We start from the raw sequence: 12,793 nt of genomic DNA on the forward strand, positions 1-12,793 counted from the left end.
TTTGGTGTTTGTTGGTGTGTGAGCGCTTGTGTGTCCAGGGGAGGAGGAGGAGGGAGGAGGAAGAGCGGGAGGAGGAAGGAGGGGGAGGCTATCAGTGCTGCTAGTGTTGCAGAGGCATCAATACACTCTTGACAGGCCATTTTCCTATGCCTATTCCCAGCCCTGGCTTGTTGCTGGGGCAACTACCGCCATTTTACCTTCCCTGGCTGCACCTCTGGAAGATTTTTATAAAACAGAAATACGTGTTCTGTAATGTGTCCCAAAGAACCAGTCAGATAATCTGAGCTAAATTTACAGAGAACCTCCACCGGTCAGCTAGCGTTTCAAATACCTCGTCAAAAGCAAAAATTTGCTTCGCTCTCCTCGCAAGGTCAAGGGTTGAGCGTTCTGCAAGACTTTTCCCCGATTCATCTCTTTCAGTTTGCATCTGTGGAATCACCCCGCTCCACTGCAACAGCCGACAGATGAAGGGAAACTTCTTCCAGAACCAACAGTATCGACTGCAGTTGAACTCTGACAGCTGCATTGATCACAAACAACAGCGCTGGTTCCCTTACCTGTCCGTGAGGCTGCATGGTGCTGTAGGGCATGCTCTGGTTCAACACCTTCTGCTTCATCAGCAGCATCCTCTTCTGCTCCTCGCTCAGGTGGGCCGTCTGACCCGGGATCGGACCCTGCGTCTGCCCAGGCCCCGCCCCTTGGCCGCCTCCACCGCCGCCTCCAGCACCACCCATGTAAGGCGGCATCATGGGGTTCTTCACCTGACTGCTCCCTCCCATGGGCGGAGTCATCCTCTGACCGATGTGATCGACCCCGCTGCCGCTGAAGTGACTCAGTGGTTTGGTGTTGTTGTAGGACAACATGGCTGCCGTTTGCTGCTGCTGCTGCTGCTGCTGCTTGGACAGGGCGTTCTGGTTGATGCTGTTTGGCTGCTGCTGGCCCATCATGCCCATGTGGTTGTGAGGGAGGTAGTTGTTCATGGGGGCTTTGGGCCCATTGTTGGGTGCCATCCCAGCCACTAGAGGGCCCTGCGGTGCATTAAAGGCTTGCGGTGGGTACATCATGGGGCTGTTGGGTTTGTCCTGGTTAAAGGGTCCGGAGTTGTAGGGGCTGGTTGGAGCGCCTGCAGGGGACCAGTTAGCCGCTTGCTGTTGCTTCTGCTGCAGCAGTTTAGCGCGTTGCTGAGCCATCGCTTTGAGCTGCTCTGCGGGAGAAAGCTCAGGCGTCACCGGTCCCACGGGCTGACCTCCGGGGGCGACGCCCGCCGCTCCAGGACCTGAGCCTGGCGCCTGACTGACCCCTGGGCCCGGGTTCATCATGTAGCCATTCCCAGGCCGAGAGACTGCTTGTGTCTGAGCCTGGGTGGGCGTCTGAGGGGATCGAGCCACGCAGTTGTGCAGCGGTGAACCTGATGCCATGGCAACAGCTGGAGACTGCTGCAGAGGTTGCTGAGGAGGCGTCCCATTGGCAGTGGTGGCAAACTGAGGGCCCGATGATGATGGCCGCACCTGAGGAGAGGAACACGAGAAACCCATCAGATTCATGATCTATAAACCAACAGTTCAACATAAGACCAGAAGGAGATTAGCTTAGCATAGCGCAAACATTGGAGGCAGGAAAAGAACTAGCTTGACTCTCTTTATAGTCTCAGTAAAACTGTTTTTAGACCTGAGATACATCTTTAATTATCTGCTAAGGTGATGACATTCTGTTCTTCACACATTGGTCCCTTTCCCTCTTCATTCAGGCATACTCACCAGATGATTTGCCCAGTACAATCAACAGTCACGTTGGATCAAGTGAAACAACTCATAATAAGCGCTGATAAGCAACAGACTAAACCTAATTCTGCTACATAACAAATGATTTAACTGCTAAAGAAACTGTGACTCAACAGCTCACCTCTCTGATGTAAAGTATACAGTCCCTCCAGGATTTTGCGGGCGTTTTTCGCGATTGTTGCGGCCGAAAATGCCTGAATTCACGGCAGCTTTTCGAAAAAATTGCGATAAAAGTTGCAATGTTTTAAGCTTATTTGTGAATATTGCTAAAAAGCTGCATTTTTTCCAGCTTGTAGAACTTGTTTCAACACTGTAATTGACAATATTTATTCCGAAATTAACTATTTAACGTTCCAACCCATTTCCACAAAAGCTGGCACACCATGGTGGGACATTAGCAGCAGCCAGATACTGGTTTAATATGACGTGACCTAACTATGCAGGGGGCAACGGGAATTGATGGGACTCAGAAGCACTCCCACAATTTAATCAGTTGTTCTTTGTGTCATTTCCGATACGTCCACAGTGGTAGATCTGTTGTAGGATCACAATGATGTGATCATCAGCAGGCTGCTGAGGTAGCATTCACTTGTTGCCATGGTTACCGTGCCGCTATCAGACGCCGTGCTGCTATGAATCCTTAACAAATCCGTTGATCCAAACTTTAAGCCGTATCACTGCCGAAGTCTAATCATTTGGTCATTGTGTCATTTCTGACCGACCCTGAAAAGTTCATTCAAATCCCTGAGTCTGTTTTTGAGCGATGCTGGTAACAGAGGAAGGATTCACACACGCTGATCGTCACATAACTCCGCCGTGTTCTTTGGTGGAATAATTAATCTGATTTACCTCATTCTTTCAGTGCTCTAACAGATCTGGATGCAACAATTTCCATCATGGTGATTTGTCTGCTCTGTTGTCCGCTCATTTCAGCCGTTCTAATATGTTTCGTGTTAAAAACAAAAGTGTGTCTCAATCGCTGTTTTTTTCTTTTCTTTTTTTGTATTCCACCACAATATTGCACGGTTGTAAAACAGTTTAGCTCCGCTTTGGTGAAGAACATCAGTGAATTAATTGTTTATCACGGTCTTCATCAGTAATTTTTATTGGTAAATGAGAGACATCAATATTGCACGTCTGCATCTTCAAACCATAAACAGGAATTCGGTGACGTACGTGCATTACGTTTGCACTGGGCGCTGCTATGATTGGTGGAACTCATGGGAGGAGGGCCAAAATTGCGGGAAAGTTGCGGTGATTGGACAAAATTGCAAGGCCACGCAAAATTCGCGGAGATTGGTTGATTTCGCGTGAATTCGCGCGATCGCAACATCGCGAATTCCTGGAGGGACTGAGTATAGTTTAAAGTCTGGCTTAGGTCCTGATCAATCCTGTCTCCATGTCGGCAATAATTTGTGGTTATAAGTAATGAATAAAGTTGTTCCACATGCATCAATGTATGCAACGCTCTTGCATTGGAGGACATCATATGAATCCTGCTGCTGTTTCATATTGCAGATATGTAATGCTGTCACATGCTCTAATGTTTATCGGCTCCAAATATCAATCATTGCTCTCCATGATTATCAATAATCAGTATCTGCTTTGACAAAAACCTCACACTCTTGTCACAGGACCCCATGTTGGCCCTGTCAGTACTGACCTGGGGTGACCCCATAGGAACCTGCGGTCCTCCTTGCGGCGGCTGAGGAGGAGGAGGAGGAAGAGCCGCTGCTGGCACCGCCCCTCCTCCGGGCGCCGTTGTGTTCCCGGCTGCTTCCTGCGGTCCCGGCGTCTGATTGTTGGCCGGCCTGCCGAACTCCGCCTCCTTTTTGTCCTCAAAGTCCTCGTTGAAGAGGTCGTGCATGTCGTCCTCGGGCACGGTGTTGGCGAGCTCGTCGATCAGCTCTTGCCACTCCTGGTCATTGAGGTTGATGTCAGAGAACAGTTTGTTCTGATTGGACAGAGACTGCGGGTCTGAGGACTCCATCCCGCCTCCGTCGTCTAGTGGCTCCTGCTTCAGGTCCTTGAGGAGGCCGAAGCTGTCCTCCAGGTCCAGCGAGCCGTTCAGCTTCATGTCTGGGAGGTGGCTGCCGCCGTTCTTCCCCAGCTCGTCTGAGGCCCGGCCCACGTGGGTGCCGTTGCTGTTCGTAGTGTTGTTTCCGCTGGAGGTGTTGGGCCCACTGAGTAGAGGCTTAATGTCCATTTGGTGATGCAGTGGGGAGATGGGCGGCACATTGTTGTTGTTGTTTGGGAGACTTGTTAGCGAGTCCAAACCACCGGAGCCCTCCTTCCGGACCCGTTTAGTGGTCGGAGAGTAGCTGCCTCCATCACAGATGCCATTCTGGTCTCCATTAAGAGGTGACCGAGCGCTGTCCAGCTTCCTCTTTACGGTTTCCTGGAGCTGCAACAAATGAAATGGGACATGTTAGTATGAGGAATGTTTCTGAGATCTTCAGTGTGCTGATGATGGAAACAATGTGAGATATAAATCAATAAGTCGACAGACTGTGGACTCCAAACACTGAGAACCTTCACAAGAAAGCAAGAGGTGCCGAAAATCCAAAAATCACAGAGACAAATCAATTGTACTTTCTGGATTTAATCTGGGTGCACTCAAAACTGTAAAAGAAAACTTAAAAAAAAATTAAAATCTGGCAGCAAGAGTGTCAGACATAATATGTTAAAAATGATGGAATACTGTAACATTCAAAAACTGTAAAAATGGTGAAAATAATCACAAATGTCTCTAAAATAATGACTTTTGTAGCTCATTTGGAGACAGGAAAATTGTAATTTTACACACATTGTGACAGAACCTTATAAAAATTTGTAAAATAACAGAATTTGGATGAAGACATGCAATTTTTTACTCCTTTTCCCCCCATTTTTTTTACTGTTAACGTGCAAACTGATTTTTCCTGGGATTGGGATTGGGAGTGGTTACTTTATTAGATTTTACTCGGCCCATTATTGCGAAATATTAATCTGAAAATCAACAAAAAATTGTTTACTATTTTTCATCCTCAATATAATTTTTGAAATAACAAGAAATACATGTCAATATTGTTTTGTATTTATACATTTTATTTTATTTTACTTTCAAATGTAGTAAAAGAATGAATTTGTAAAAACACAGATTTTTGATGTGGATATTATGAATAGATTTGGTTTTCGTTGATTTTTACTGTCAACATTGAAATTATTAACTTTTTCTGGAGCTTTACAATTCACTTTTTTTTTAAAAACGGACAAAATATGTGAAATGACATCATGCAGCAAAAAGAAAATCACATTTAAAAAGCTGAGAATAATAATCTCTATTAAAGATCTGTAAGACAAAAAATTCAGAGTTTTCATTCATTAATATATTTAATTTTTCATTCAAATAACAGTAAATAAATGTAAAATAACATAATAATTTGCTCATTTTAATGCAGTTAAAATAGTGTAAGTGAACGATCAGATTACCGTTTGTAAAACAGATTTTCCATTTTTACAGTTAACATGTAAAGTAATACTTTTTAAAATGATTCTACTACTTTACTATTATCTGTAAACTACCAAAGCAGAGGATACGTAAAATAACATTGAAAAGATTATTTACCATTTCCAAATCTTTAATATCTATCCTTTTTCTTTCAAATATTGGTCAAATAAGTGTATTTTTTACCTTTTTATAGCAGAATGTTGTAAAAGAACAAATCACCGTTTGTAAAAAAAAATACTGATTATGATGTGGACATTATTCTATTTTGTTTTTTATTTTTCAACATGGAAATTAATATTCAATATTTCAATTTCAGTTTGAAAAATGTTTTTTTTCCCAGTGCAGTGAGTTCACATGATCATCTGCACCATGCACACATGCATGAGCATCCGTCTGAATAAGTGGAGCTGAACATGATGTTTTCTGAGGATGGAATCAAAGATCAGAACATCTGCAGGTCTCGCCATTATTAGCATCAGCCAATGAGCACTCGAACTGCTGCATGGAAATCCACACGCCATTTTTAGCCTTTTAGTGCAGCTTCCACAGTGTCGGCCAAAATGAACCGCCTCGTGGCCTCAGACGGGAAAACGACCGGGTGCTAACCGGCCGGTAGTTAAAGTAATCACAGTCATAGACTCGACTGCAAGAGGAGAGGAGGTTTGCAGAAACTGACAAAGCAAAGGGCGGAAAATCAAGACATTTCTTCTAAAATCTGCCCAGTCTGGCCTTTAATCTGCACTGCTGTATACATTTTGAAAGCAGTTTACTGTCATTTTACTGATTTTGTCTGTTGTTTACGAATAGTAATTTGTTCTTTTACAACATTTGACTGTAAAATTACAACAGTTTTTTACTGTATTAGCAAAAACATCATTATCTGACCAACACCTAAAAGAAAAATTAACGTATTGCAGACTGAAAGTAGTAAATCGTCTTTTAATTGTTATTTTAAGTATTTTCTGTTTGTCATATTACAGATAAAATGTTGTAAAGTTCACAGAACAATGGCAGCGTCTGAAAAAAGATTAATATATTTTTAACTGTTATTTTACATGTCATTAAGAAAGATTTCCATACACTGTAAAAATGTAGTTTAAAAAATGTACTCTGATTTTTTTATTTCCGTCAGTGAAAAAGTGCTTTTTCAAACATACTGGATGCATCTTAAAGAACAAACTGCAGCGCTGACAGGGAAAACTGTGTAACTGTCAGTGAGCGCTAGTTTTACAGTTAGCTAACAGTTGTGTTGAACTGATGACACAGGGCTTAGAGTTCAGTGCAGCAATGATAATTTTATCATTACTCGGCTTTAAATATGAAGCGTGGTGATGGGAAAAAAATGAAGTAAGAACCGGTTGGTTCATGTCTGCACCATGCGAGATCTCAGGTAAACAACGGGAAAAAACCTGAATGTGATGAAAAAAGGGCAAAGTGCACAATAATAATTCAGGTTTCTGTGCAATTTAATAAACGTTCCGTCTCAATTTTACTCCGAACTCCCGTTAATTTCAAGCCGTAATGAAGTTGGCAGAGGAATTGCAGATGCTATTAAAATGACGGATGGGAAGCAGGGACCTCATTTATGAAAGGTTCCCAGGGTACAGTATCTATGCTCCCATCCAAATCCAAGCCAAAGTGTAAGATTCAAACAAAAAGATGATATTTTTCATTGAAATCAGAAGCACAGCTCGACTTCCATGGTTACAACAAAAATAATGAATGCACAAATATAATATTTTTTTGTCTTTACATTCCTGCATTTACAAAAAAAAAAACTTACCGACAAAGACAAAAAAAATACTGCAAAATACCAGAAAACAAGCATCTCATAGAATCGCAGCAAGTTTCAACTATTACAATTCAGAAAAATATTTCCCCATGCAGCGTGTACCTTCAAACATCTTGCAGCCGTGTTGTTCCTCAGCACGCAGTTTTTGAACCACGCTGCATTTATTTTACTGGTCAAAGATCGATTATTTTGTTCTCTTATTAGTTTCCATACTTGTCTCATCTCTGCTCTGTGGAAACACAGACTGCAGTTCAGCCAAAAACTCCCTGAATATTTGTCGCATGACAAGCAGGTGAGTCCTCCATGGCTTCACAGCTGCATTGAGAAGCTCTAAATCTTTTAGTTTTCACAGAATATGGTGACTGGAAATTGGAATCTGGACACGTAGAATAAAATGATAATGAAATATCCTCATTTTAAGCTTGGATCTGGTGAATTTTCCCAACAGAGCTGCAGGTCACACAGTTCATGTGTTGCTAAAAGTTGAAAATCTGACTATTCTTTCCGCTTTTACAGTTTCCAGCTCTGAAAAAAAAAAATGTGATTTTGGTGATTTTTAAAAAATGACATGCCTTTCAATTTCACCGACTTACTACGCAAGGTGATATTTTATTTAAAAGAATGTTTAATATAACCGAAAAGGATTAATGGTTATTTCCAAGACGTGAAGTAACAGGACAGTATACCGAGTGCCTTCTTACACATCACTCCTTTTAGTCATACTTGAACAAAACTCATGCAAATGCAGAGACTCACCAAATGTACATTGTTAAGAGCTGTCTACAAGTCATTTATACAGTACGTGTATCCTGCACATCTACATTTCAAACAGCCTTCTGTGGAAGAAAAAAGCAGCTCAGAAGCGATAAAATATTTTGTAAAATCCACACTTTCAGCTGTCACACATGTGAAAGAGTCAAACACACACACAGACACACACAAAGCAAAGCACCACCGATACATGTATGTGTGCAAATTCACACTTAGCTCTTTGTTATTCAGATGGAACAACAGACAAAATATATTCAGATTGTATTCTGACCCGGAGGTGGACCCATTCAAGCTGGCAGGAACACACACACATCGCAAAAAATCACAAAAACACACAACACAGAGCTGCACAAATCATCCTTTTTCTGACTTTTCCTGGCTTACTGGAGTGTGGATGTGTGTCGGGTGGAGCTGTCAGGTTCCTCCTCTGTTCTCCACAGTGACTGACAGGCAGCCTAATTATCTTTATGACATGATAAACACTATTAGTATTGACAGCCAAAGCTACAGTGTGTGTCTGTGTGTATGTTGAACTCTTCTGCTGGTTGTAGCCATTAAAAGAAACAAGTCAGGGGGAGAAAAAGAAAAAAAAAAAAAGCCAGAAAAACACACGTGTGCTCTGTCACGACACGGCTTCCACTCTTTGTGCGTGTGGTCCTGCAATCAATGGGTTTAAATAATTCACGTCTGCAGCAAGTGTGTGTCTGTGCGCGCGTCTATGTGTGTGTTACAGGCTTTCCCTAAATGCCAGTGACTCATGTTGATAATAACAGACTCGTCTTTCAAAGCCCACCTATAAAAACTCCCATAATTATCCAGGTGGTGTGAACTGTCTCCCACACAGACACACACATGGCTTTTCTCCAAAACACGCCCACTTATAATAAAAAAAAAAATCAAAAAATTTGCCCTCATTTATATGATTTTGAACGTAGAGACAGAAACAAAGAGTCCAGACAGAAACAACAACAACAAAAAATGGGTGGATTTGTGAGTCAGCAGCCTGAGGGAATGTGACAGGATGAATGAAAAAAATAAAATTAAAAAAAAAAAGGCGAGCTGTACACAATACTTCACATTAACTGCGGCTAATTAATCATTTGTTTCTTTTAGCGCAATTAGCAACCTAATTACACCTCTGAATTGCCGTAATGTACCTGCCACGCGCTGAACCCGACAATATTTTTATTTGCTCGGATCGGCTTTGAATGGAGGAGCAGCGAGAGGACACGGAGAGACGAAGAATTTTGAAGTAGTTTAATCAGGCTGAAGTGCTGCGGGGAACAAAAGAGCATCGGAATATAGGAGGGGGAAAAAAGGATGTAAAAGAGCAAAGACAGGAAAAGGGAATAGCTTGTTCAGCTGTGTATTCTTTGACATAAACACCTGCTGACTGCTCCTCTGCCTGCCGAAACACAACAGACAAGAGAGCGAGCGACAAAGACACACAGAGACAAAGGTGAGAGAGAGAGGGGATTCATTTGTCAGGCAGATGGTCTTTTTTTTCCCTTTTTGAGTGGAGGAGCTACCAGAACATGAAGATGAAGAGGTGGAGGTGGTGGAGGGGAGGAAGGAGGAGATAGGTGGCTTGATGGAAAGGCATGGAGCGCCAAATGACAGCGGGGAGCAAACGATGAGAGGGCGATCAGAGAGGGAGGGAGAAGGAGGCGCTAAGGTGCTGTTGTTATAGCAACCTGCTGCTCTGGTGCTTTGTGCTTTCTGCATCCTCCTTCTTGTTCTTCCTCCTCCTCCTCTTGCTCACTTGCTCACTCCCCGACACCCTCCTTCCTGCCTCCTCTGAGCATTAAGGCGGCACGTTGAGACACTTCCACAATATTTGCTCCTATACCCTGCACAACTCAACGCCGAGCGGATCAGCAGCTTGAGAACGTCCTGCCGCCACTCATCACATCTGCAGCAAATAACGTGTTTCATCGACGCCATGCCGACGTTCCTCACACCCTCCTTTGCTTCTCTTCTCTGTTTCTGACTGCAGGGAACAGTGCTGCCAATAACAGGCAGGATGTGAGTGTGGACAAACAAACAAACAGGGTGATCGTGATGTCCAGTGAATAAAAGAAAGCAGGGGGCAGATTTTAGTCATTTACAGCTGGTTCTGGATTAACCTGTATGGAATTAGATTGGTGAAATTATGAACAAAGCTTCTTAACCATCTGAACTCAAAGGCATGTTAGGGTTAAAAAAAATACAACATTTATCACGGTCATGAACTGTAAAAAATAGAAAAAAAATTGCTGAAGTTTGAACTGTCCAAACAGTTCTTCAACAACTCATCTGAGAGGTTCCATTTCTCCGCAAAAAAAACTTGTCTAAATGTAAGCTAAAAACCTTGATATTGCATCAAAAATACTTTAGTCTATATGTCTCACTTGAAAATTATGTAAAAATGAACCAGTCTGCACTAAACTGGCAAGCTGAAAAAACAGAAAGCTCAAATTTCTGACAGTCCTTGAAGTAACCGTGTGCAAATTATACTTGATTAAAATCGCGCTATGCTACATCTTGCTTAAAAATTCACCAAAAATCAACCGTTTGCTCTAACCAGAAGTTGTAAAAAATAAAAAATTCTGAACTTCTTGGTGCAACCGATACGTCATTACTCACTCAGCTGCGAGAAACAGAATTTTGATCAAAAACTCACTTCTCGACTGATCTGCAGGTTGTGTTTACAACAGAGCGGTAAAAGAAAAGTAAGCAAATACGGCATAAATCAGAAACGGTATACATTCAGCATGGTGAAACATCTTTCTAGGAGATATGGAGGGTGATATGAAAAGTGCAGAGATTGTGAGAATTTCTTATAGTAAGTAGCACAATATCTTTAGTACGTAGAGCCATTTTTGTGTTTTTTGACAGTTTTGGTCAGACTGATTCCAGGTTTTCTTTTAATTCCTGTAAAATAAATAGAAATAAAAGATAACTTTTGTTCTGATTTATGGCATCATAACTGCATCAAACAGCTCATAAGATGTGTTTTTCCTACCACTAGCAATGGTTGTGCTGTTCCCATGCAGCTACAGGACTTCATATTGCAGTGAGTAAAAATGTGAAAGGAGCAAAAAGCCAAGAAACTGTTTAAGGTTCAAACACACAAACACAACAGGCTGTCTGCCAGTTTAACACTTTCTCTTGGTTTATTGGTTGGCCAGAAAGGAAGTTAAAAGACTCCATTATCGCTCGCTCTTAGATTATATTGTAATAAAAAATTACAGTATTTAAGCCACTCAAATGTACCACGTAGCACACCTGATTATTTTCTTGTCAGTTTTTCTGATCCGTGACATTCTGAGCTCTTGGCAGCAGAGTCGAGATTAAATGACAAGTTGGACTAAAATAAACTCTCAAGGAGAAAACGGAGGTCTTGCGCCAACATTAAAACCATGCAGGTTTACTTTTAGTATCAGCATCATCATCAGTGATTCCAATTTGACAGCAAAAAGACGGTTTAACCACGCAAACATCTGTCAACAAACCCCTCACTAAAAGGTGACGGGAAGTGAGGTCGTGTTGATGAATAACTGTATGTGAAACGAGTAAATTGGAGCAGTCGTTCCTCTATTTTATCACCAAAGTGTGATTCAAAACTCCCATTTCAATTTTCCGCACACTCTCACAGACACACACATATCAGTCATAATTTAAATTTCATTTGGTTTCCCCGGTGCGGGCCAGACTGTGCCATACTTTGTGTGTGTGTGTGTGTGGTTGTTCCTGGTCTGGCCCACTAGACTGTGAAATGAGTCAATTAAATCAAACAGGTCTTTAATAAGTAAAAGTGTTTTTGCTGCCGTGTATGTGTGTATGAATGGAGGCGATGGGGGTTTGTAACCACCTACTTTAACCTGTTGTATGGTCACACAGGAGGCTGCGTTTATCATGCATGTAGCTGAAAGTAGTGAGACCTTTTCAGACACAAGACACACAACAGCGCTGCTTCATCACTCTGTTGAAGTTCACTTTTACAACAGTGTTCCTCGTGGTTTCATTCAGACACACGGGACAGCAGTCTGCGCACACAACATTCAGAATATGTCCACGTGTACTCATGAGATTGCACAGTAAATCAAGTGACGTGGAACGCATCATGTCAGAATTGTCGGACTAAAGCATTAATGCAAGTGTGCATTTCAGGGGAAATTGTAGTGTAATACTTTTTGGGTACGATGTGCTAAAATAAGAGATGATAGAATTATGACAGAGTGAAGACCAGAAGTAAAACATATGTGCTCAAAACGTAACAGTGTAATTTAAGGTATTATAGCTTTAAACACGTATTGGAATAATATGCATGAAATCTATCACAAAATAATGAGGGTAAGATGTGGAGCAAAAGAATCTGAGCATGTCTGGGGATGTTCTCTGTAAAAGATGACCTAATGATAACTTAATGCGCATGTCTTCTGTAAAGTGAGATCTAGGGGTGAAATATGATATCCTGACGTCATGATGTGACCAAAACATTGAGAAAAGTATAATGGTGTCCAAACTGTCAGTCCTATCATACGCCCTATAGGTGTGGAAAAATGACCAATGCTCACAGCATAAAAGACGGTGAACGGCTCGGTATCTTCAGTTCTTCTTGGGGTCTTATCACTGCTAAGAATTAGTCCTGGATTTTTTGTAAACAAATAAATCCCACTGCCCTCTGGCCTTCATTTGCAACTTAAGTTACACTTCATCAAAATACTTGAAAAAAAAAAAACATTAGACCATTTGTCAGAGCCAGAAACTGCAAAAAGAGAAAGAATCATTAGATGTTCACATCTCTGACGGTCCTTAAACTGCTCTCTGTAATGTCTTGTCTCGTTACAAAACTTGACCAAGCTTAAATCTGGGATATTTCATGAAGATCACGTTATGTCTCAAATAAATACCTGCCATAAATAAAGTGTTGACTCCCACGAGATTCTCTATAAATAAAAAATCTCTGCATTTCGA

At 41.8% G+C, this 12,793-nt stretch overlaps 1 protein-coding gene across 1 annotated transcript in view; it reads right to left on the reverse strand.

The window, feature by feature from the left end:
* Nucleotides 1-12,793, reverse strand: part of maml3 (mastermind-like transcriptional coactivator 3) — a 137,813-nt gene that overhangs the window by 65,826 nt on the left and 59,194 nt on the right. Inside the window, exons 2-3 of the mRNA XM_022199435.2 lie at nucleotides 3,445-4,185; nucleotides 558-1,508 (exon numbers count right to left, since the gene is read on the reverse strand). Coding sequence (XP_022055127.2) covers nucleotides 558-1,508; nucleotides 3,445-4,185 — 1,692 coding nt within the window. The remainder of the gene's footprint in view (nucleotides 1-557; nucleotides 1,509-3,444; nucleotides 4,186-12,793) is intronic.

This window comes from Acanthochromis polyacanthus, chromosome 3, assembly GCF_021347895.1.
Source record: "Acanthochromis polyacanthus isolate Apoly-LR-REF ecotype Palm Island chromosome 3, KAUST_Apoly_ChrSc, whole genome shotgun sequence".
In the NCBI taxonomy this organism is placed as follows: domain Eukaryota; kingdom Metazoa; phylum Chordata; class Actinopteri; family Pomacentridae; genus Acanthochromis; species Acanthochromis polyacanthus.